General features: G+C 48.6%; 1 protein-coding gene across 1 annotated transcript; it reads right to left on the bottom strand.

The window, feature by feature from the left end:
• Positions 1–20,806, bottom strand: CLDN14 (claudin 14). The gene is made up of 2 exons (XM_086412207.1): positions 20,381–20,806; positions 1–1,467 (listed from the first exon to the last, which is right to left on the bottom strand). The coding sequence occupies exons 1-2, from the start codon at positions 20,600–20,602 to the stop codon at positions 709–711; spliced, it is 981 nt and encodes a 326-aa protein (XP_086268333.1). The 5' UTR covers positions 20,603–20,806; the 3' UTR covers positions 1–708.
• Between the last annotated feature and the right edge of the window lie 4,967 nt (positions 20,807–25,773).

Here is a 25,773-nt window from a genome sequence, read left to right as displayed (position 1 = left end):
TCCCAAGTCGCTTTTTTATTCAGCTGTCATAAACCACCACATAAATACATAGAATAAATACAAAACCAGTAAGGATTACTTTTAAGCCTTTGGTATGGAGAGCTTTTCTCCTCTTCTTATTTCCCCCTTTCCCTGTGGTTCTAAGCCCCTTTCCTCAGGTTCACATGATGCCTTTGGACACCAGAGCAGCCCAGAAGTAAGCCTGGTGCTGGAGGGCCTTGAATCCATCAGTGGACAGGCTAGGTTCTTGCAGCCTGTCGGGGTGGGGGCTCCTTGCAATGGGGGGTGGGATAGTGGGGTGGAGACAGCCCCCTCCCCCACAACCGGACTCACACATAGTCGTCCAGCCTGATGTCTTTGGATGCTAACGCAGTCCACAAGGAAACCTGGTGCAGGCGGGACTTGAATCCATCAGTAGGCAGGCTAGGTCCTCGCAGCCTCTCGGGGTGGGGGCTCCTTGCGATGCGGGGTGGGATGGGGGGGTGGAGACAGCCCCCCCACCCTGCACCGGACTCACACATAGTGGTTCAGCCTGATGTCTTTGGATGCTAAAGCAGTCCACAAGGAAACCTGCTGCAGGCGGGCCTTGAATCCATCAGTGGGCAGGCTAGGTCCTCGCAGCCTCTCGGGGGTTGCCGAGGGCGCTCCGGAAGATGGGGGGTGAGGTGCGGGGGGAGGACAGGCCACCCCGACCCCCAGGGGGGGCACTCACACATAGTCGTTCAGCCTATAACCGCTGTGCGAGGCCGAGACGGCCGAGGGGGCCCGATTGTCCTTGTAGGCGTCGGGGGGCCGGTAGGCGGGCGCGGGGGCGCCGGCAGGGGCCGCGGCGGCCCGGGGCGGGGCCCGGGTGGGCGCCTCCTCCTGGCAGGCCAGGCAGAGCAGCGTGCCGCCGATGAGCGACAGGGCCGAGGCGATGAAGCCGAGGTAGAGGGCCTGCCCGATCTCAAACTTCATGCCGCTGGGCAGCAGCGGGTTGTAGAAGTTCTGCACCACGTCGTGGGTGGTCCAGGAGACGGCCACCAGGCAGAGTAGGCCGGCCAGCAGGAAGAGCGCGCCGCCCACCGCAGCGCACGCCGTCTTGGCCGGGGTGCCCTTGGCGCAGCGCGTGCACTGCATGCCCACCACGGCGCTGGCGCACGCGGCGCCCGACAGCAGGCAGGACACCACCATGAGCGCGCGCGCCGCCTGCAGGTCGCGGGGCAGCGCCAGCAGCGAGCGGTAGATCTGGCACTGGTAGATGCCCGTGCTGTGCCACACGCACTCCATCCACAGCCCCTTCAGGTAGGACACGGCCGTCAGGATGTTGGTGCCCACGTGCGCCGTGCGGCGCCAGTGCGGCAGGACGGTGGTGATGAGCGTGCCCACCAGGCCCAGGAAGCAAAGCAGGAAACCCAGGAGCTGCACGGCGGTGTTGGCCATGGCCTCGCCGGCGGCTGCCCGCTCACTTGGGCGCCGGCTGGAGTCCTAATGAAGCCGGGAGGCGGGGCGGGGAGACAGGAAACGAGTTAAAGATTATCTTCAGGCATGCCATTTCTGCCCCCGAAAGCCAGATTTCCATAAGCCGTTGGTACCACGATTAACATATTAAAAAAAAAATAGCTTCTGAGGCTTGATTGGGTGCAAGAAGAGCTGCTTCGTCTAAGCTTCCGTGGAAGGCCAGAGCTAGAAGGAGCGAGGGTCATGAGGCCGGCCTGTGCTTTCCAAGGACCGCAGGGCCCCCACTTGTCTCAGTGCTTACCAGCTGCACGTGGGAAGTTCTGCCTTATGTCTACCCTCACACTAGGCTGCTGCAGACTCGTACTTTGCTCTGTTTGATCAATGATCCACTAAGGTTGTTAGGGATACCCTTGGGGCTCAGAGGGTAAAGAATCTGCCCACAGTGCAGGGGACCCAGGTTCGATCCCTGAGTCAGGAAGATCCCCTGGAGGATGACCTGGAGGGCAATCCATACCCTCCAAACCCTTGTTTGAAGCATCCCATGGACAGAGGAGCCTGGTGGGCTACAGTCCACGGGGTCACAAAGAGTCGGACATGACTGAGCGACACTCATGTACTTACTGCTGCTGCTGCTAAGTCGCTTCAGTTGTGCCGGACTCTGTGCGACCCCATAGACGGCAGCCCACCAGGCTCCCCCGTCCCTGGGATTCTCCAGGCAAGAACACTGGAGTGGGTTGCCATTTCCTTCTCCAATGCATGAAAGTGAAAAGGGAAAGTGAAGTCGCTCAGTCGTGTCTGACTCCTAGAGACCCCATGGACTGCAGCCCCCAAGTCCCTCCGTCCATGGGATTTTCCAGGCAAGAGTACTGGAGTCATGTACTTACTGGAGGCTGCTAAATCAACAATGGACTGATCATTGTTAACAAATGGACTCATAAGCCTGTGCTGCCTATGGCTTAGAAAATAGCTTAGAGTGCCTGTCAGGACGAAACATTTTCTGAAAGTGGGAGGCTTCCCTGTGTGCTCAGGAAGGGAGGGGGTTAGCACCCTGGGCAGGTCAGATGCTGCCTTCCAGAATTCCAGGCATGACCTTAGAGATCATGACGCCAGGGGACAGGAACTACCAAGGCATCAGCTTCTTAGGTGCTATGGCCAAGACCATAAACCAATGGCCCTCCCCTCCAGGCAGGGCACCTCTCCTGACACCACTCTGAAGAGGGGTGGGCTTGTTACAGACAGAGGCTGCGACCTGGCTTTCGGATACAGGGTGGGGGTGTGCAGAGCCATTTCGTCCTCATTAGGAAATCAATTTTCATTAAATTAATTCCTTGTCTTGCCAAATGCTCAATCAATCCCTTAGTTTTCTTCTATTTTCACTTTAAGACCCTTCCTAGAACTGCCTGTTAGAAAGTTTGCATCTGGGACACTTGTGCGTGCGTGCATGCATGCGTGCTAAGTCACTTCAGTTGTGTCTGACTCTTTGTGACCTCAGGGACGTAGCCCGCCAGGCTCCTCTGTCCATGGGATTCTCCAGGCAGGAAAACTGGAGTGGGTTGTTAAGCTTTCATCCAGGGGACTGTTCCCACCGGGGGATCTAAATGGAGCCTCTGATGTCTCCTGCATTGGTAGGCAGTTTTTTTTTTTTTTTTACCACATGTTACTTGGGAAGCCCCCCAAACGTGCTAACCACAGCAAAATCTCAAACCCTTCTTGGGGGCAAGGACCCAGCACGTGTGTAGTAAGTGGTGGCAGGCATGTACAGGATACTCAGGAAATACTGGGAGGGAAGAAGGAGAGAGGTGGGGCGGGGGAGGGAGAAGAGAGGATGGAAGGGAGGGTGGAAGAGGGAAGGAGGGGAGAGAGCGCGAAAGCACCCGAGTGGACACCCCAGCTCCTCTCTCCTGCCGGAAGAGAGTCAGGAGTCCTGTGCGCAGGGCCACCCCCACCCTCTGGGTGACTAGGGGCCTGTCTTTAAAACGAGGGAGCTGCAGTGACAACCTCAAGGGCTGGGAGGGGTGGGGGGTGGGAGGCAGGGTCAAGAGGGAGGGCCATATGTATGCCTGTGGCTGATTCACGCTGATGTACGGCAGAAACCCACACAGCATTGTAAAGCAATTATCCTCCAATTAAAAATAAATAAAACAAATAAACCATTAAAAAAACCCAGCAACGAGGGACTGGACTTCATGGCCCCCAAGTGTCTTCTGATTCTGAGGGGAGGAAAAGGGAAGGGTCTCAGCTGGTGACAAGTCACTTCTGCAACCCAAACTGGTGATAATTCAGAAGGCACCCCCACCCCCACCTTCCTTCTTTCTCAGGGCATTTTTCTGCAGTTAAGCGCAGAAAGGAAGCAGGGAGCAAAGTGGGCTGAGAGGGAGTCTCCCAAGGCAATTCCTCCTGTGAGCTGTCTTTGGGGTCCCCCAGGACCTCTTGGCTTTAATCCTGGGTCTGTCGTAAAGAAATCCTCCCACTAAATCATAATGCAGGATTGGGTTAGTAACAGGTGATGCTTCCTCTGGGGACCTCAACGATAATCTTGCTGGATTTAAAAATCTATGCCTAGAGGTGGGAGGAACTGGCAGATGGGGCTGGACACATGTACACTATTGATACTATGTATAAAATAGAAAATAATGAGAACATACTGTATAACACCGGGAACTCTGCTTAATGCACTGTGCTGATCTAAATGGGAAGGAAGTCCAAAAAAGAGGGGATGTATGTATATGTAAAGCTGATTCATTTTGCCATCCAGCAGAAACTAACATAACGTTGTAAAGACACTATACTCCAGTAAAAATTAATTTTAAAAAAGTTATGCCTACATGTCTTAGCATTGTTGGAAGTAATCTTAGATCTACCCTAGAAGGGTGGGGGTATGGGAACAAGGCTGGGGGTTTTGCTGATGTTAAAAGTGACTGTTTGCAATAAATGCTGGAGAGGGTGTGGAGAGAAGGAAACCCTCCTACACAGTTGGTGGGAATGTAAATCGGCACAGCCACTACGGAGATGTTCCTTAAAGAGCTACAAGTAGAGCTACCGTGTGAGCTTGCAGTCCCACTCCTGGGCATATATCCAGAGAAAAACATGGTCCATAAGGATACATGCAATGTTGATTGCAGTACTTTTTACAATAGCCAAGACAGGGAAGTAGCCTAAACGTTCATCAACAGAAGAATGGATAGAAAAGGTGTGTGTGTGTGTGTGTGTGTATATATATATATATATATATATATATATATAAATGGAAATTAGTCAGCCATTAAAAAGAATGAAATAATGCAGTTTGCAGCAACTTGGACAGACCTAGAGATTGTCATACTGAGAGAAGTCAGACAGAGGAGAAATATAGTATGACATCCCTTATATGTGAAATCTAAAAAGGAATGATACAAATGAACTATTTTTTACAAAACAGAATCAGACTCACAGAATTAGAGAACAAATGTATGGTTTCCAGAGGGAAGGATTGGGGGAAGGGATAGTTAGGGAGTTTTCTGATTGACATGTGCACACTGTTATATTTAAAATGGATAACCAACAAGGTCCTACACTGTAGCACAGGAAACTCTGCTCAGTGTTTTGTGGCAGCCTGGATGGCGGCGGGGGGCAGGGGGGAGTTTGGGGGATCATGTATACATGTCTGTGTATAGCTGAGTCCCTTCACTGTACCCCTGAAACTGCCACAACACTGTCTATTAATCAGCTATCCCCTAATACAAAAGAAAAAGTTTTAAAAACTAAAATAAAAATAAATGACTGCTTGCCCAGGACCCTCCTGTTCGTCACTCACGCCTCGAGCTGATCGACCACACGCATCTGGTGATGGGGCTGGCTTTCCTTCGGAGGCCTTCTTCCCTCCATTCAGCAAGTAGCCACTCTGTGCAGGTGCTGGGCTTGCAGTGGCGGGATGGGGGCATGGGGGAGACCCCCCCAGTCCCTGCTGCCCAGGGAAGGGTGGGGGCCAGCTGTCCCGAGGTCACTGCCAGGGAGGCGGCGGAGCCGGCAGAGGGGGCCGCTCTGATATGGGGGGCCAGAGCCGATGCGTGGAACAGCAGCTGTTCCCTGCCCTGTTTTCCACACGGGGGACCTGGGTGCAGGAATGAAATTTCATTTTCTGGCCTGGCTAGAATTTTCCCTGGTTTACTTCCTCCTTTTTGAATTCAACAGGATTGAAGTTAGAGTAAGGGCTAGCAGTGGTGTTATGAGTATATCCTCTGTGGCTGACTCTCCCCACCCCGTCCAAAGACATCTTTCTACAGTGGTTCAGGTGGCCAGGGGTGGGGGAGCTTTCGGTGCTGAAATCGGGACAGTCCCAGGCAAACCAGGACGATCAGTTCCTCCAGGGAGTCTGGAGGCTGGGGACTTCTCCAAATGACCTCGGATCCTCCCAGTAACGCCCCCAGGCCACCTCCAGCAGGGTGGATGCACTGTCTGTCCCTGATCCTGGGCCTTCTGAGGCTCCTCCGGGATTTTGCTTGTCAAGGTCAATCGCTCAGTATCCTGAGCCTAAAGAATGTGGCATGAAAGCTAAGCCTGCTGACCCCACTGGTCTAGGGAGGGGGACTGGAGTTTATTGGACCTCTAAATATTTATGGAGAGCAAGGACTGCTAATTTTAGAAACCATTAGGTTGCTATATTTAAACTCCTGCCAGCAGGAGTTGCTAATTTAAGAAGTGAGTGTTAATGAGCCCCCAACTCCCAGACCCCAGCTCTCCACCCACTTCCCCCAGAGTTACCAGCAGCTGCTACTGGTCTTAGGTCATAATTCAATTTCCCAGCCCAGCCACTTTTCACTTTGGGGCCCCCTGGATGGAAAAACAACCTCAAGTGAATGAATCTCCTTGGAAACCACTCATCTTGGAGCTTCGGAAGGAAACTCGCCCAAGCATGGCCTCGGGGGGGAGGCGGGGGGCGGTGTGTGGAGAGGTCAGCTGGTCTGCAGTTGGCTTCACCCATGAGCTACCCTTTTCCTGCAGACGTGCGCGTGCTCATAGAGAGATGTGCGTTTGGGACAAATAAGGGTTCTAAGGATCAGGTTCTGAAAAAACCTTGACCAGCTGGATGGGTGGGGCTGCATGTAACAAGAAGACGCCTTCCAGGAAGAAACACTGGGCCTGCGCTGGGATTCACAGCCCTAGAAGCACCCTCCTGGCGGAGCAGTGTGTGGCTTAGTGACACACATGAGCAGGATTTCGGGCCAAGCTTCCCAGTGGCTGCTTCTTGAGGTGCTATGTTGGCAGGATGCCTCATGGAAGACATAAATGCCAGGTTGCTGTTGTTCGGCCACTAAATCATGTCCAACTCTTTGTCACTCCATGAACTGCAGCACGCCAGACTTGCTGGTCCTTCACCATCTCCAAGAGTGTGCTCAAACTCATGTCCATTGAGTCGGTGATGCCATCCAACCATCTCATCCTCTGTCGTCCCCTTCTTCTCCTTTTCTCAATCTTTCCCAGCATCAGGGTCTTTTCCAGTGAGTCGGCTCTTGGCATCAGGTGGCCAAAGGACTGGAGCTTCAGCTTCAGCATCAGTCCTTTCAGTCCTTCAAAATGGACTGGTTGGATCTCCCTGCAGTCCAAGGGGCTCTCAAGAGTCTTCTACAGCACCACAGTTCAAAAGCATCAATTCTTTGGCACTCGGCCTTCTTTATGGTCCAGCTCTCACATCCATACCTGACCACTGGGAAAACCATGGTTTTGACAGGTATGTTGGAGAAAATCTGGTAATGGCAGGACCTCTCATCATTGGCCACATGCAACCATGCATTGGAATCTCCCAGAAAAGTCTCTTGCGTGGCATTTCCTAAGTTTATTTGACTGGAGACATCCTCCCCCCGATTTTGCCAAAGGGCAGCTTAAAGTCAGATCACTTTGGCAAGTGGACTTAGAGGGTGGACGTCTGTTGAAAGTTTAATGGAGGAATGATGAGAGAGGATTGATTTTTTAAAAGGATAAGTTTGATGTTGGTGGGAGTTGAAAGAGCACAAATAGGAGGGACAGAAAGACATGCTGATGTGCCCCCGGAAAGTCTCAGGGTAACCCAGGGCTGTAAATTGATGTGAAAGTCTGCGAAGGGCAGCTGTGAAGTGCAGCAGAGTGACTGTGGGCCCCCTACACTGGATCTGGTTTTATGAGCGCCACATCCGAAAGGCGAGGGTTTGTTTCTTTTTCATATAAACTTTTATGTTGTCTCCTTCCTCTGTTGTCTGTAGGCTACATTTTTTTTTTAAAGGAAGGAATTTTAAAAAAAAAACAAGACAGGAACCCAGAGCACATGGTGGGTTTCCTCCCCGCCTGCCTGGACCCCAGCTGTGTCAGCTTTGGAGCTGGCCTCTGAATTAGGTCATCTCAACAGCCTTGGCCAGCGGGGGAGCTTTGCCGGGACAAGGGACGTGCGGGTTGTTTGCCTGGCCCCTGCTGCTGCCCCTTTACTGCCCCAGCTCCCTCTGCCCCTTTTGTGACGAGCTCTGCAGTGGACACACATGTCCTGTGTCCTTTCCACCCACACAGCTGAAGGGCATGTCAGCCCAGGAGCAGAGGCCGTGCAGGTTATACCCGGGATGCTGGGGGCAAGCCAGGTGCGTGGAAGGCTCTACACCCCAGAACCACTGGGGCCTTCCTGCCTTGGCAAAGAGCTGGACGACTTGAGCTCTTGCACCTCATTTCAGCTTCTGGCTACCCTGCAGTCACAGTGGATCTACAGCCAGTTGAGAACAGGCCATCCCCTATAGGACGGCTCCACGGGCTCCTGACACGTGTCGGATCCCCTGAGACACCTTGGACTTTGTTTCCTAGAGCTTTATCAGAAAAACGAAGAGCTGCCTTTCAAGCACGATGGTTGCTGGACTCTGAAAGAATGCTGAGTTGCCCCAGCTCTGATGTCCAGCAATTAAAGAAGTCTGGCTCAACCAATTGCAGTGTTGGGAGGGGTAGATTGGGCGTTTGGGATCAACATGTACGCACTGCTATATTTTAAATGGATGACCAACAAGATGATTGCTTCTTGGTGGGAGAGTGATGACAAACCTAGACAGCGTGTTGAAAAGCAGAGACATTACTCTGCCGACAAAGGTCCGTATAGTCAAGGCTGTGATCTTCCCAGTGGTCACGTACAGTTGTGAAAGATGGACCGTAAGGAAGGTAGAACGCCAAAGAATTGATGCCTCTGAACCGTGGTGCTGAAGAAGACTCCTGAAAGTCCCTTGGACAGCAAGGAGATCAAGCCAGTCAATCTTAAGGGAGATCAACCCTGATTATTCACTGGAAGGACTGATGCTGAAGCTAAAGCTCCAGTATTTTGGTCACCTGATGCGAAGAGCCAGCTCATTGGAAAACACCCTGATGCTGGGAAAGATCTAGGGCAGAAGGAGAAAAGGGCATCAGAAGATGAGATGGCTGAACGGCATCACAGATGCAATGAACATGAACTTGGGCAAACTCTGGGAGATGGTGAAGGACAGGGAGGCCTGGAGTACTGCGGTCCATGGGGTTGCAAAGAGTCCAAGACTGGGCGACTGAAAACAACCACCACCAACAAGGACCTACTGTATAGCACAGGGAACTCTGCTCAATGCTCTGTGATAATAACCTAAGTGGGAAAGAATTTGAAAAACTGATAGATACCTGTATATGTATAACTGAATCACTTTGCTGTATACATGGGAAACTAACACAGTATTTAACAATATCAATGATGCGTGCGTGCTCAGTCCCTTAGTCATGTCCAACTCTTTTGTGATCCCATGGACTGTAGCCTGCCAGGTTCCTCTGGACTTCTCCAGGCAAGAACACTGGAGTGGGTTGCCATTTCCTACTCAAGGGATCTTTCTGACCCAGAGATCGAAACTGTGTCTCTGGCATCTCCTGCCTTGGCAGATGGGTTCTTTACCACTGAGTCAACTATACTGCATTATAACATAAAATTATTTAAAAAATATCCTTCCTGTCATGCCAATTAAACTTCATTATAGCTTAGATATTTCATAAATGCTAAATCTTGGGAAATAAAAACTCCAGGGAAATTTGGATTCATCTAAATGAGCTACATTAACCAAACTACCCAACAGGAGAAAAGAAAAAGAACTTTTATGCACTATCGGCATGAAATAATTCCAACCAGTAATGCTTAAATCACATGCTGGATGCTTGCTACTTCATAATGTGCAAAGGGAGGGGATCTCTTTCCTAGAAATGTAGGTATTCTCCAAAGGTGCTATTTTAGTACTTCTTTTTGTGCAAATATGTCAAAATTATGACAAAGTGATTAAGCCGTACCTTGGAAAAACCATTTCATATTCATTTAGGATGGGTTGGACTGTGGGTTTTTTGGCTCTAAAAACAAAGTTTCCTTCATTAGTATTCCAAGCTTTCTGTAACTTTCCTTGGGTTATTTTTCAGACTGGCAGCCATCTGTATTTTAAGCTTATGAGGACTTTTATGCCATGTACATACGGTGTTGAAGAACTGCAGTCTTTCCATAAGAGGCAGAGTCAGAAGAATTATATAATTAACTTATTGACTGCTTGGATAGTTGATATTATTCAGGAAAACTGGTGTGAAATATCTTGCTCAAATCATATAGAATGACAGTTTATAGATGAAAACTTCCTCTCTATTTTGGATGAGTAAAGAAAAATCTATTTTTTCATAACAAGAGCTGGTTTGGGGGAAAATCCTGTGTTAATATGAATAAAAGTCATGGGATGTGGTTAAATGCTTGCAGAGGCCGTTTTCAACTCAGCGAGATTGAACAAACTATTGATTTAGTGAAATCTATAAGCTTAAGTTACCATGACTGTAAATTCCTAAACCGTTTCCCAGGAGGCATTATCTCTCTCATTTCAACTCACCAAATTTCATTAGAATCCATTAAAAATGCAGTAGATCAACATGTTTAAAATGAAGTGATTGAATTTCATTTAATAAAATACCCTGGTGCCTCTGCATAGGTTTTTTTTTTTTTCCTGACAAGATAGTTGTATAGATTGGCTATGTTGTTTTCATTTTTCAGGGGATAGGTGACTAAAAAAATCTGCCATACAAGAAAAATATTAGAAAAGCAAAAAAACTCATAGGTTATATGGTTATTTTCAAAAGTGTTAGATGATGATTAGGTAGCTACTAGTTTGAGTGTTCTCTAGGAAAGCTTTATGTAAGAGAGGCTATGGGTTGCACTATTTCCCCACTAAGATATGCTGAAGTCGTAACCCCTGCGTACCTGTGCTCAGTCACTTCAGTCGTGTCTGACTCGGTGACTCCATGGACTGTAAACTGCTGGGCTCCTCTGTCCATGGAATTTCCCAGGCAAGAATACTGGAGTGGGTTGCCATGCCCTCCTCCAGGGGATCTTCCTGTCCCAGGGATAGAGCTTGCATCTTCTGCATCTCCTGCATTGCAGGCGGCTTCTTTACCTACTGAACCTCCTGGGAAGCCCCATAATCCCTAAGACCTCAGAATGTGACCTTATTGGGAAATAGGGCCGTTACAGATGTAACTTTTAGTTACAATGAGGACCTATGGGGTAGGGTAGACCTTTAAACCAGTAAGACTGGTGTCTTTATGGAAAGATGAAGAAACACGGATGACACCATCTGAAGATGGAGGCAGAGATTGGAGTGATGATGCTGCTACAAGCCAAGGACAGCCAAGGATGACCAGCAGCCGTCAGGACAGCCAAGGATGACCAGCAGCCGTCAGGACAGCCAAGGATGACCAGCAGCCGTCAGAAAGGAGGAGAGAGGCCTGGAGCAGATCCTTCCTTGTGGCCTGCAGAAGGGGCCAGCTGGCTGCTTGAGTTTTGGACTTCTGGCCTCTAGAACTGTGAGAGGATACATTTGTATTGTTTTAAGCCACCTAATTTGCAGTGCTTTGTTAAGGCAGCCCCAGGAGACCAACACAGAGGATCACTGAATGGCGGCCTGGGGAATTACAGAAAAAAAAAGAAACAAACACCCATGTTTGAATATGAGAAGTGAGTTCCCTTCCGGAGGAGGCACTGAGCAGGGTCTAATGGCTTCACATCCCAAAGTGCGGAGGACAGAATCCAGGGAGAGAGAGAACATGGGGAAGGGGCTTTGGAAGCCCTTCTGTGGTTGTAAAAACTCAAGAGCAAGTGCCAACTACAGTAAGTAACCCAGACAGCGGTCAGATGACTCAGCTTCTCCAGCTTGGAAAAGTGCACGAATCCACTGACCCCACAAAGAGTTTGGGGGCTCAGTTCTTCACTTTTGTGTAATTGGCTGGGCTGCGTTCAGAGACATGGCAGACCTTTCAGCCTGCATGTCTGGTTTTCTTAAGTCAACATGTATCGGTTTCATAGACCATAAAAACCTAAATATGGGGTTCAGGCCAGATTTGGATAAGGCAACTCCTATATTGTCCAAGCTTTCTCTTGGAAATCCAGTAGATCTCAGAGGGACCTCCCTTTAGGACTTACATCAAAACAGAAACAAGTAACAGGACATTGTTACTTCCAGCTGGGCTGGAAACCTCCATGAACAAGGTAACTATCTGATGGATTTTGTAAACCTGAGAAAATGATTTATTTGAGCATTTAACTGGGATTATACAGCAGTGACTAAAAATATGGTGTCAAATGAGAAGGTAAGACTGAGATTTACAAATGCTAAATTAAATACTGCTAAAAAAAAATGATGTTTAGGGCTTCCTTAGCAGCTCAGTGGTAAAGAATCTGCCTGCCAATGCAGGGGACACAGGTTCAATTCCTGATCCGAGAAGATCCTCCATGTTGCTGAACAGCTAAGCCCATGAGCCACAACTATTGAGCCTGTGCTCTAGAGGCCCGGAGCTGCAGCGACTGAAGCCTTTGTGCACTAGAGACCCTGCTCTGTGACAAGAGCAGCCACCACAATGAGAAGCCTGAGCATCACAACTAGAGAGAAGCCCCCACTCAGTGCAACTTGAGAAAAGCCTAAGCAGCAACAAAGACCCAGCACAGCCAAAAACAAATAAATTTTAAAAATGATGTTTAATGCACATTCTCTGTACATTTAGCCTTTCAAGCCCAGGTGCACAGAAGCTGTGAGTTATTAATGATGAGGGTAGAAACAATCACAGCTCAGTGTCCATGATGTTCCAGACACGGGCTTCGTGCTTTCACTGGCATTAACTTAATCCTTCAACAAATCTCCAATGTGTGTGGCATCCTTGTTTACAGACGGAGAAACTGAGGCTTGGAGAGGTTAAGTAACTTGTCCAATGTCACACCTGGGCTGAATCAGGGAGACTCACAGGTGAGTCCTGCAATCACCCAGGTAAGAGATCCCAGCAGTAACAAAGGTGGGTGCTGAGAAGAGATATATTTGGAGGTGAGAGTGGCTTAAGGTCTTGGGCAACTGGAAGGATGGAGCTGCTATTTATTGAGGGTGAAGACAGTGGGGAGTGGGAGGACCTGTGTTTGGAGGGTGAAGGGCAGACAAGGGGAGTTTGGTTTTAGACATGCTGGGTTGAGACGGCTGTCGCCATCTGGTGTGGGAGGGGGACACTATGGTTGGATGTGTAAGTGCAGAGTCCGGGGAGGGCACGGAAGTGGGGAAGTCCACTCGGAACTCAACAGCAGAGAGCCAGGACTGAGGAAATCCCCTAGTGGTCAAGTGGTTAGGACTTGGTGCTTTCGTTGTGGTGGCCTAGGTTCAATCCCTGGTCAAGGAACCAAGATCCTGCAAGCCTCATAGCACGGGGGGGAAAAAAAGAGGCAGGTTGGAAAGAAGCCGTGAGACTGGGTAGGAGCCCCTAGGGAGTGAGTGTGGATCAGGAACAGCAGATGCCTGATGACTGATCCCAGGAAGCCTCCAAGAGCAGAGATGGAGGTGAGGAGGAGGAGCCAGCCATGGACCACGGAGAGTGGCGGGAGGGAGGAGACAACCCAGAGCGAGACTGGCGAGTGAGGGAAGTTCCAAGTTGGAGGGCACGACCCACTGGGTCAAGTCATCAGGTGAATCACATCATCTGAGCCCTGGAAATGACGGTTGGATTGAGCAACATGAAGGACAACGGAGACCTTGACAAGCTCAGTTTTTGCCAAGTGATGGGTGTGGCTTCAGGATAAGCTACAGAGAGGGGCACAGGACATAATGAGCCCGGAGAATTCTTTCCAAGATTTGGACCATCAAGTGAACCAGGAGATGAGGCAACTGTTGCAGGAGGGAGGTTCTTAATCTGGGGTCGAGGGCCCATAGAATTCACGGTATCAGTCAGCTTGGATGGGGAAAACAGTTGCATGATTTATTTCACTATCTTCTCCTTGAAAAGCATGTCCTTGTATAATGACCCCTTACAGTAATCTGATTAGTGCCTGTGACTTCATCACCAACAGAAATCGTGGTTTTACCAGCATTGCAGGTATCTGGGAAGATCAGTTACCATTGTTGCTATTTCAAAACTATGCTAGTCATAAGACCCCTGCTAGGTCTGATAAAGAAGCATAAATTACCATGGACAAAATGATATTAAAATACTTTGATAGGGACTTTCCTGGTGGCCCAGTGGTTAAGAATCCGCTTTCCAGTACAGGGGACACTGTGGTTTGATCCCTGATTCAGGAATTAAGATCCCACATGCCAAAACCACCATATGACCCAGCAATCCCACTCCTAGGCATATACCCTGAGGAAACCAAAATTGAAAAAGACACATGCACCCCCGTGTCCCCTGCAGCACTATTTATGATAGCTAGAACAGGGAAGCAACCATCTGCCCATTGACAGATGGATGGATAAAGAAGCTGTGGCACATATATTCAACAGAATACTACTCAGCCATCAAAAGGAACACATTTGAGTCAGTTCTAAACAGGTGGACAAACCTAGAGCCTGTTATACAGAGTGAAGTAAGTCAGAAAGAGAAATATAAATACCGTATTCTGACACATATATATGGAATCTAGAAAGATGCTACTGGTGAATTTATTTTCAGGGCAGCAATGGAGAAACAGACATAGAAAACAGACCTATGGACATGATGAGAGGGGAGGAGAGGGTGAGATGTATGGAAAGAGTAACAGGGAAACTTTTATTACCATATGTAAAACAGATAGCCAATGGGAATTTGCTGTATGACTCAGGGAACTCAAACAGGGGCTCTGTGACAACCGAGAAGGACGGGATAGGAAGGAGGTTTGGGAGGGAGGGGACATGGGTGTTCTTATGGCTGATTTATGTTGGTGGTTGACAGAAAACCACAAAATTCTGTAAAGCAATTATCCTTCAATTAAAAAAATAAGATTCCCAATTAAAAAAGAAATCCCACATGCTGCTGGGCAACAGAGCTTACACGCCACAACTACTGAAGCCTGCATGCCCTAAAGCCTGCTAAAATCTGCAACAAAAGAAGCCACCTCAACGAGAAGCCCTCCTACCACAACTAAAGAAAAGCCCAGGCAAAGTAAGGAAGATCTAGCACAGCCCCAAATAAATCAATAATAAATTTTAAAATTTTTTGATAACTGAATTTTGAAATAAACGGCTTCCTTTACAATCCTGGGTATCGTTTTACACATCTAAAAGTATTATTTGGAGAAGAGACACTTACTTCACTTCATTGAATTCAAGGCAAAATAAACAACCAGTCCAATAAACAACAACAACATCAATAACAAAATAAATAAACACAAAACAGTTCAGCATCTCTGCCGGTGGGATGTGCGGTCAAGAGAGGATGCTTGTTTGGTTGTTGATCTGAAGATGAGAGAACCCAGAGTATGTCTGCCTGCCTTCGGAAGTGACCCCGTAAGAAGCAGATATTGATGATGCTGAAGAGAGATCCTTGAACAGAGGACGTGAGGGACCCTGGCACACGTCTGGAGAGGCAGGCTCAGGCTGGAACAGGAGGGTGAATCAACGTGGGAGCCTGGGGAACGTGGCCACGGGCACTTGGTGATGTTCTCTGAGTGTCCCGGTTTTCTCAGGGGAAGAAGCAAGGAGATGAACTGGGAAGAAAAATAGGGGGGAAGGTGTTTAAGGTTTGTGCAGAGGAGAGGAGGGAGGTGCTGGTCACCTTGGAGAATGGGAGCGTGATGGACTAAGACAAGGTCAGCAGCAGAAGCTCGTGTGAAGCCAGGGCCCCTGAGGGTTCTGTGACCATCAGCCGCTGGACAGCCTCCTCCGGGACAGTCAGTGGGACTACATGGGCGCAGGGAGAGTAAAGGACTGGGGATTCTTCTAGGAGAAATGATGAAGGGAGAGAGCAGAAGGGAGACTGGCGTGCACACAGGGGAGTGACTGTAATGGTGGGCGGCGGATGGTGCTGGGGAGGAGGGGAGGAACGACAGGGAGGAATGAGCTGGAAGGACCGGAGGTTGTGGCTGGAGACTGAGACGCAAAACACAGTAACCTTGGTGGGTCACAGCAAGAGGTCGAAGAAGACAATGGGGATGCGTGGGAGCACCAGGGATGGTGCAGGGAACGGCTGGGGAAGGGACGGGTTCAGGAACTGATGGGCAGAACCAGCCGTGGATAGGGAACCACCGTGAATGACTTAGCACAGTCTGTAATCTGGTCGTTTCAGCGTGGTTTGAGAAGTTGCATCTTCCCTGATTATGGACTTATTCTCTGCCCGTGAAGTTGAGAGAAAGAGACACAAGGCTAGAAAGAGGAACGGCTCGCAAGTTGCATGTCTGTTAAGTACCCACTCGGGCACGGGCAAGTCAGTCTTCGCCTGGCTCTCCCTTCTGCCCTTCAGGCCTTTCACCCACAGGAGCGCCGTGCGATAAACACCCTGTCCTGGAACTCACTCTTCCGCTTTGTGTTTTCCTAAGCCACCCTCTGTCCTTGTCCCCTGACATCCTGTTCTTCTCTGCAGAACGGGGGGGACTGCAGGACAGTAGCTTCGTACCTTGGAAGACTGGCTGGGAGATACCGAGGGGAGGAACCGCATATGAACCGAGCCGGAATGCATACACTGCTCTGTGCGACCCCCGACAGCTTGACAAATAAATTGTGGGGCAGGTCCTGGCTGGAAGGGAGCTTCCTGGCTTGTGTGAGAGGTGGCCGGGCCTCCCCCAAGTAGGAGGCTGCTTAGGCTTCACCCTGTTGCTCACCCAACTCTGAGTATTCCAGCCAAGGAAACTGAACTCAGCAGCTCTCCACTCTCCCAATGGGTCAGCATCCCTTGGAGAACTTTAAAAAGACCCCGAAGCCCCAGCCACTCCAGACAGCATGGTTCATCCATTCATTCACTGCTTCATTCAGAAAATATGGAAACTTTTAACTTCCCCCCTCTCTCCAGGTGCTGGGATGTGCAGTCAGGTTTGAGAATCGCTGCCTTAATTCATGTGACTTGTAAAGGTTCTATCAGGAGCTTTCAAAGAGTTCCTGCTATATTTAAAATAGATCTCCAACAAGGGCGTAATGTCTAGCACTGTTAGTATTCTGAAATGAATGCGAAGAGAATTTGAAAACGAACAGATACAGGTGTGTGTGTAACTGAATCACTTTGCCAAACACTCGAAACTAACACAACACTGTTAATCAGTGATGAAGACAAACAACAACAACAACGAAAGAAATACAAAGTCAAATTTATCAAAATCCTCCCCCCACCTTCCCCCCCAAAAGAGCTTGAAATTGTTTAGCCAAGAGGCACAGTACCGATGTCTACTCTGCTTGCTGGCTCTGCTGGCTGACTCGGGGCCTTCTCTGGGCAGCCCAAGATGGAGACAGTTGTGTTCATCTACCTACAAGCCTTCGCCCCCACACCACCTCTGCCATCAGAACCACCTCTCCATCCACAAGTCCTACCTGCACTCAAGTCCCACATCCATCCTTGATCCTGCACTTCCATCTACCCCTAAGCTGCCTCTTCAATGGCCAAGCATCTTAGAAAGAGGCAGTTTCCCGATTCACCTCTCCACCTTCTGGCTCCTGCCCTCCAAGTATCCTGCCCCCCAAACTTGTTCTTACCACCTGGGTCCTTTTACTGGGATTCCAGCCCCTCTTGGGCATTCAGCCCACCTGTGGTGTTAATATCAGCCAAGAAGTTACCCCCCGGGGCATTTAGCTTTCACTGGGTGGCCCTTGAAAACAAAACTCTTTCTGGCTCCAAAGAATGATACGTGCAGTGGCAAGAAATGATGGGGTCAGTCCTGGAGAGAGGCCAGTGCTAATTTGATGTATGTATTTATAAAACATTTGAGAAGTTTAGAATGAATTGGGCCGAGTCTGGGATTCCAGCTTGCAGAAGTTCACATAAGGAGCTTGCAAATGAAACAGTGCAAAATGAAAATGAATCCCTTGTTCAAAAATGATTAAGAAGTTCAAGATGGTAACCGCAGACCAGCAAACCCAGCAGGTGCCCTCCCTGGCACCGAGTCCTGGGCGCCCATGGAGGTGGCAGGCCCACGCGACCTGGATGTTGAGATGTTCCTCCCTTAAACCAAAGAGTTCTAGTTTGAATGTTGAAAGGGACAAGAGACGCTTTTGCAGTGTTCTGCGGAATGAAAAATATGGTTTAATGTGTTAGTTTCTTTTTCTTCATTTAAGTGGAGCCCAGATGCCTCTGTAAACACCTGCCAAGGAGGAGCCTTTTGAAAACAAAGCTATTGCTGGTCTCCTGTGCCCAGGACAGGCCGCCAGGGGAAACAGACTTGATGTTCTGAATCTCAGCTTTCATGTCTTTCTTGTTCCAGGGAAGCTATAGGTGTGTGGATGTGCGTGCACATCCAAGTTCAAGGGTGAACCGCTTGCCTCTTGGGCCCAGAGATCCTGCTCACAGCCTCCCTGCACCCTGGCAGGGGACCCCCAACCCCAGGTGAGGAATGGGAGTCCCATCGGCTCCCTTCTTGCCTTCAAGGACAATCTCGGGGCACCCTCCCCTGGAAAATTTCTGCTCATGGTTGCTGTTGGCTGCCCAGCTGAGAGCCTATGGCCCTGGCACCCATTCATCCTGCAAACAGTAAGGACTCCACCTCAAGCTGATTCTGAAGATCAGCTGGAAGGAGGAAGGTTTGAACTGAAAAGTGCCAAGAATTACTCTTGAACTGGCTGGATTGACTGTCTGAATTAAAAAAAAAAAAAAAGACATCAGGATAAGCCTTGAAAAGAGGCTTTTAGACTTCTTGTTCTCTGTAATGCAAGATATTCTCTGAGAAAATGATTTTTTAAAACCCCAAATTGATATATTCAATTTTTATGAGCTATAATTGAAAAAAAAAAAAAAAAACTAACTGGAAAGCAGGAAATATTTATGGTAACTTTGTGTCCTGTCTGGGAAATCCCCTGGACAGAGGAGCCTGGTGGGCTACAGTCCCTGGGGTCAAACAAGAGTGGGTCACGACAACTAAACAATAACAACAACAAGGGAAGAAATTATCTCTTTCTTTCCACAAATTTCTCTGCAGATGCTTAAGTAGCATCAACCCCGTTATACAGATGGATAAATAAAGCATGGTGAGCTTTAGAGATTTGCAAAAGACTGATGCTGAGGCTCCAACACTTTGGCCACCTGATGCGAAGAACTGACTCATTGGAAAAGACCCTGATGCTGGGAAAGATTGAGGGCAGGAGGAGAAAGGAGAGTTAGAGGATGAGATGACTGGATGGTATCACAGACCCAATGGACATGAGTTTGAGCAAACTGCAGGAGATAGAGAAGGACAGGAAAGCCTGGCGTGCTGCAGTCCACAGGGTCACAAAGAGTAGGGTACGACTTAGGGACTGACAACAACGGAGCAGATGGAGCCAGATAAGAACAGAGGCTGGCATCTGGTCAAACTGATTTTGGATAAACAGCTGAGTCATACATGACTCACCTGGCTATCTACATCTTAACAGCTGCTTCCCAGAGTTCTCTAGAAGATGCTAAGATAATATCTGTAAAAACCCATAAGCCCCGCAAGGAAGGACACCCAGTACAGGAAGGTGTGTGCTGTTGAAGTTCTGTCATTGTTTCAGATACATCCACCAGGACTTCACTGATACCAACCAAACTGGAGACCCGGGGTAAGATGCTGGGGTAACTCCACAATGGGACTGTGCTCTGGTTTCCGGAGACTTTAAAACGAAACAGAGTGATCAAGCGACTGGGGGCCTTGCAAACAGCAGGAATGAAATCTCCCAGTAGGAAGCTGCCGCCAAAAGCCAGCGTACTGAGTGCTTTCCAGGGTCCAGGACCTTCTCAGGGCACTAGTCCCAGATCCCGGTCTCCTTTGTCTGTGGCCACCCCAGTGATAGTTCAGACAGTAAAAAATCTGCCGGCAATGCAGGAGACCCAGGTTTGATCCCTGGGTCGGGAAGATCCCTTGGAGAAGGGAATGACAACCCACTCCAGTCTTCTTGCCTGGAGAATTCCACGGACAGAGGGGCTTGGTGGGCTCCAGTCCACGGGGTCGCAGAGAGTCGGACACGACTGAGCAACCAGCAATCGCTCTAAGTAGGTGGTGGTCCTCCCCAGCAGCTGCTGGGGATGTGGGGTTCAAGCAGTCGAAGGATTAACTCACTGATCAGATTGCATGGGTTTCCCCTCTTCAGTACCAAACCTGACCCTCATTAACCAGAGATCCAGCTCTTCCTCTCTCTGTTCCAGGCCCGTGTCTGCGTGCTGGGGGGTGGGGGGAGGATACATCTCCCGAGTCTGGAGGCCCTTGACCCCCCACAGTACATGAGGGGCAGTGACAACAAGCGCTGTAAGCTGACACTCACAGATCCAGCCCCCCAGCCCCAAGCTCCGCAGGTGATGAGAGGGTTCTGCTGCCCAAACGCTCAGGAACTGGACTCTGTCCGTCCCTCCTGGCTCATGAGAAGCCGGGCTGTCTCCACACCCGGGGCAGGGTCCTCAGGGTGCTCCCCACCCAAGGCCCAGGCACAATGGCCCTTCTGCAGGGGGTGACATCTCCCACCCAGAGCACCCCCGCCTGCACACAGACCCCAGACAGACCACTGCTGACCCCAAGCCCTCCCACCTCGTCTCCCGGCCCCACACTCACATGCAGCGCCCTTGCAGTCCCAGCCGCCTCGCCGGATTCCCAGCGGCTGTGGGAACTGGCCGGGCGCCAGGCGGCCTGACCCACGGACTCCACCGGACCCTGCCGCCCTCCCGACCTCCCTCTTTCACTGACTGGCAGCTTCAAGGCCAGGGCATCTGAGCAGCTGGCAGCTAGACAATTACTGTGTCCTTTGGGATGAGCCTGTGTGGGCACACATGTCATTTGGTTGGATGGTTAACTGCCCTGTCCGCTGGGCCAAGGCAGACATTCAGGACCAACCAGAAATGCCATCTCTGCCCTTTGGAAAAAACGCCTGATACATCAGGGCATCATCATCTCCTCCCTAAAACACTCTCTGGAGACTCTCCGGGACTGGACAAAGCCTGGACCACTCCACGGGGTGTCAAAGGCCATCCACGTCCAGACTGGCCCACCTCCCTGCTCTCTGCATCCTCACTTCTTCGCATCCTTGTTCATCACCCCGCAAGGGACTGTGCAATTCCTGCCAGTGACTGAGACCCGCACGCATACCCTCCTGCTGCCCTGACCACCCAGCCTGCTCTGGGTGGTGACCTGGCCATCGCCTGGTTGCTTTGGACTTTTGTTCCATTGAGCAACACGAAGTTTCTCAACCAGCGGGCTGCTGGGCATCCTTCAGTGAGTTCTGATCAACGTGCAACTGTTTTTTTTGCTTTGTTACTTTATGCCTACATTTGCAGACATGGGTGGTTCAGGGACGTCGGTGGGGTGTATGTGTGTTGTAGGCACAGGGCAGATAAAGGGACAGTTTGTAATTAGTTGGAGAAGCATGTTCAAGCATGACTCAAGAACCCAACGAGTTCAATACCATCAGTAACAGTCCCCAGATGGCTCTTCTGAAAGTTAGGACTGCAGGAGAGGTTGGCCGAGGGAATTGGGGCTGTGCTGGGATTCAGAATGGCTGAGAACCCCTTGTCACAACTAACTTGTCACACACATCTGTCCCTGCCTCATTAATATCATCAATGAATCTCCAAGAGCAGTGACTATGCTCCTGAGTTCTTTCCCCAGCGCTCATCAACCTGCCTGACTCTGGCTGGTGCTTAGGAAAAGACACGGTGAAGGGACTCAGGTGTGGGATAGTGGCCTGGGCGTGGACCTGAGCCTGCCCTTTATCCCTGGCAATGGGACTGGGAAGGCAGGGATGGGAGCATCTTGTGTCTGGGGTCTTCAGAAGTGTCTGTGAGTTATCATTGATTGAAGATTAACAATCCACATCCACATAGCTTGCTTTTTTTTTTTTTTTTTGTCTCTTCTCCAGAAATAACTGTCCTAAACAAGATCATCTTTTGTTCAGGGTCATTCATAAGCCCTGATCCTCTTCTATTAATATTTAGAGATAGCTCACTATATTTTATATACTAAAAAAATGCACCCATATTATTTATAATATTATGCTGGGAACTTCTTTGAAATTATTTTGTAATTTTGCCTCTGGGATGATTCGGCTCCATGTGATACATTTCATTCACAACTGCCTTTGATTTCTTGACCTTGATGGTAGAATCTTAGGCAGTCCTGCAGAGAGAGACAGCCTCTAATTGTGATAAAATATCATGACATTTTTGAGAACACTGCACTTAGTAATGAAAGAGGTGAACATAACGTTAACGTTTTGCAGAATTCCGTAAAAACTTGATTTTCCTCTGGAACAACTCAGTCCTATTCTGGGCTGAAGAGTGAAAGCTCCCAGGCCTGCAGCCCTGGTCTGTGGTTGCTGGTGGACAAAAGGGCCTTTGCCCTCTGACTTCTCCGAGGGCAAAGTCAGAGGGACTCTCTGTGACTCAATCCAAGTGTAAAAGTATCGATCCATTTTTCATTTGTTGAATATTTCTTGAATTACAGCATGTGTGAGTTTGATGGGAAGACAGACACTGCCGCTTCATCCTCAGACTATGGGGGTCACTGGTACACGAAGCAGCTGCACCAGTGACCATTAGGCAAGGAAGCTAGGCTTGGAAAGCTAGATGGGGAAACAGTGGAAACAGTGACAGACTTTATATTTGGGGCTCCAAAATCACTGCAGATGGTGACTGCAGCCATGAAATTAAAAGACGCTTACTCCTTGGAAGGAAAGTTATAACCAACCTAGACAGCATATTAAAAAGCAGAGACATTACTTTGCCAACAAAGGTCCGTCTAGTTAAGGCTATGCTTTTTCCAGTAGTCATGTATGGATGTGAGAGTTGGACTATAAAGAAAGCTGAGCACCAAAGAATTGATGTTTTTGAAATGTGGTGTTGGAGAAGACTCTTGAGAATCCCTTGGACTCCAAGGAGATCTCACCAGTCCATCCTAAAGGAAATCAGTCCTGAATATTCATTGGAAGGACTGATGTAGCTGAAACTCCAATACTTTGGCCACCTGATGCAAAGAGGTGACTCATTTGAAAAGACCCTGATGCTGGGAAAGATTGAAGGCGGGAGGAGAAAGGGATGACAGGGGATGAGATGGTTGGATGGCATCATTGACTCGATGGACATGAGTTTGAGTAAACTCCAGGAGTTGGTGACGGACAGGGAGGCCTGGCGTGCTGCAGTCCACAGGGTCACAAAGAGTTGGACACGACTAGCAACTGAATTGAACTGAACTAGGTGTGGGGCTCCAGCCCTCCTCTCCCACCCAGGATCCTCATCATCACTCCTCCCCACTGCCATCCAGATCTGCCCTTAGATCTTTTTTAAACTCTAAGGTGTAAATGACTAATAACGGTTTAACATATTGTTCCTCCCGGAAGGTATTTTTAAGTCTAATGGATAAAGATTTAGTAGTGAAATTTCAAACACCAATCAGGGTGTACAGGAGGATTTGGGAAAGGAAGGTGGTGAGCATTTTTTTTTTTAACACCTCCAATCACTCCATTAGGGCTTCCCAGGTGGCACAGTGATAAAGAATCTGCTTGCTAATTCAGGAGATCCCAGAGACTGATGCGGGTTCAACCCCTGGCTCAGGGAGATCCCCTGGAGGAGGACATGGCAACCCACTACAGTATTCTTGCCCAGAGAATCCCATGGACAGAGGAGCCTGGTGGGCTACCGTCCATGGGGTCTCAAAGAGTCAGACCTGACTGAGCACGCATGTATAGGCAGTCATTCCATTGAGTTAGGGCAACCTGTCTTTACAGATATGATTGAAGCCAGTAGATATTTTGGAATAAATGGATGGATGATGGATGAATGGATGGACAGATAGATGATGAATGGGTAGTTGAGTGATGAATACTGTTGTTGTTTAGCTACTAAGTCATGTCTGACTCTTTGTGATCCCGTGAACTGTATCCCGCCAGACTCCTCTGTTCACAGGATTTCCCAGACAAGAATATTGGAGAGGGTTGCCATTTCCTTCTCCAGGAGATCTTCCTGACCCAGGGACTGAACCCCTGTCTCCTGCACTGGCAGGCAGATTCTTTATCACTGAGCCATCAGGGAAGCCCATTGGTGGATGAATAGATAATCTTTATTCTATCTAGACTGGTCGTTGAAGCTTGATTTATTTTATGCTTCCTCATAGAGCCAGGCTAGGGGCTAACATACATTAGGAAGTTGGTAGAAGTTTGTAGAATAAATGGGTAAGTAAAAAGAATGTTATGATTTTCAGTTACTATAGTACTTTGGGTCCCCTTGGAGTGGACTCAGCTATCTTGCTGGGACAGAAGCCACTGTAAAACTTGACCTTGATCAATTTATTGGCAGTAAATCCTGCCAGACACACAAGACTTCCATGGAATCCTTTCTGAGTGGTTTCATGTTAACTGTGCAGAGCTCTGACTTTCAGCGAATTCCTGGTATTAATAATAACAATGATACTGAACTCATTGTGGGTTAGTTATTGTTTTAAGCACATCACATATATTTAATAATTTTATCCTAAAAACAGCCTGATGCTTGAGTATAGTATTAGCCCTTCCGCCAATTTAATGGATGAGAAAATGGAGGCTCTGAGAAGTTAAATAACCTGTTCAAGGTCACATTAATAGGTGTAGGCAGGATTTGAATACAGGCAGATTGACCTCAGCATCTGGGCTCATATCACGATATAGTCAGCACTTGGTATCTGTGGGTTTGGCATTCACAGATTCAATCAACCATGAGTCAAAAATATGTGAAAAAAATTTTCTAGGAAGTTCCAAAATGCAAAACTTGAATTTGCCATGTGCTGTCAGATATTTGTGTTGTTGGAAGAGGGTGTTTGCTATGACCAGTGCATTCTCTTGGCAAAACTCTGTTAACCTTTGCCCTGTTTCATTTTGTACTCCAAGGCCAAATTTGCCTGTTACTCCAGGTATCTCTTGACTTCCTACTTTGCATTCCAGTCCCCTATAATGAAAAGGACATCTTTTTTTTTTTTTTTTTTTTGGTGTTAGTTCTAGAAGGTCTTGTAGGTCTTCATAGAACTGTTCAACTTCAGCTTCTTCAACATTACTGGTTGGGGCATAGACTTGGATTACTGTGATATTGAATGGTTTGCCTTGGAAACGAACAGAGATTATTCGTTTTTGAGATTGCGTCCAAGTACTGCATTTCAGACTCTTTTGTTGATTGTAATGCCTACTCCATTTCTTCTAAGGGATTCCTGCCCACAGTAGTAGATATAATGGTTATCTGAGTTAAATTCACCCATTCCAGTCCATTTTAGTTCACTGATTCCTAAAATGTCAACGTTCACTCTTGCCATCTCCTATTTGACCACTTCTAATTGACCTTGATTCATGGACCTAACATTCCAGGTTCCTCTGCAATATTGTTCTTTACAGCATCGGACTTTACTTCCATCACCAGTTACATCCACAACTGGGTGTTGTTTTTGCTTTGGCTCTGTCTCTTCATTCTTTCTGGAGTTATTTCTCCACTCTTCTCTAGTAGCATATTCGGCACTTACCAACCTGGGGAGTTCATCTTTCAGTGTCATATCGTTTTGCCTTTTCATACTGTTCATGGGGTTCTCAAGGTAAGAATACTGAAGTGGTTTGCCATTCCCTTCTCCAGTGGACCACATTTTGTCAGAACTCTTCACCATGACCCGTCCATCTTGGGTGGCCCTAAATGGGATGGCTCATACATTCATTGAGTTAGACAAGGCTGTGGTCCATGTGATCAGTTTGATTAGTTTCCTGTGATTGTGGCTTTCATTCTGTCTGCCCTCTGATGGATAAGGATAAAAGGCTTATTGAAGCTTCCTGGTGGGAAAGACTGACAGTGGGGGAAACTGGGTCTTGTTCTCATGGGTGAGGCCATGCTCAGTAAATCTTTAGTCCAATTTTCTGTTGATGGACAGGGCTGTGTTCCCTCCCTGTTGTTTGAGCTGAGACCAAACTATGGTGGAGTTAATTAAGATAAAGGCGACCTCCTTCAAAA

The sequence above is a fragment of the Bos grunniens genome, chromosome 1 (assembly GCF_055505025.1).
Source record: "Bos grunniens cultivar Pamir isolate PY7600 chromosome 1, Bosgru_T2T1.0, whole genome shotgun sequence".
NCBI classification, from domain to species: Eukaryota; Metazoa; Chordata; class Mammalia; order Artiodactyla; family Bovidae; genus Bos; species Bos grunniens.
Note: the sequence above shows the minus strand (reverse complement) of the source record. Positions and strands in the feature narration are given on the sequence as shown.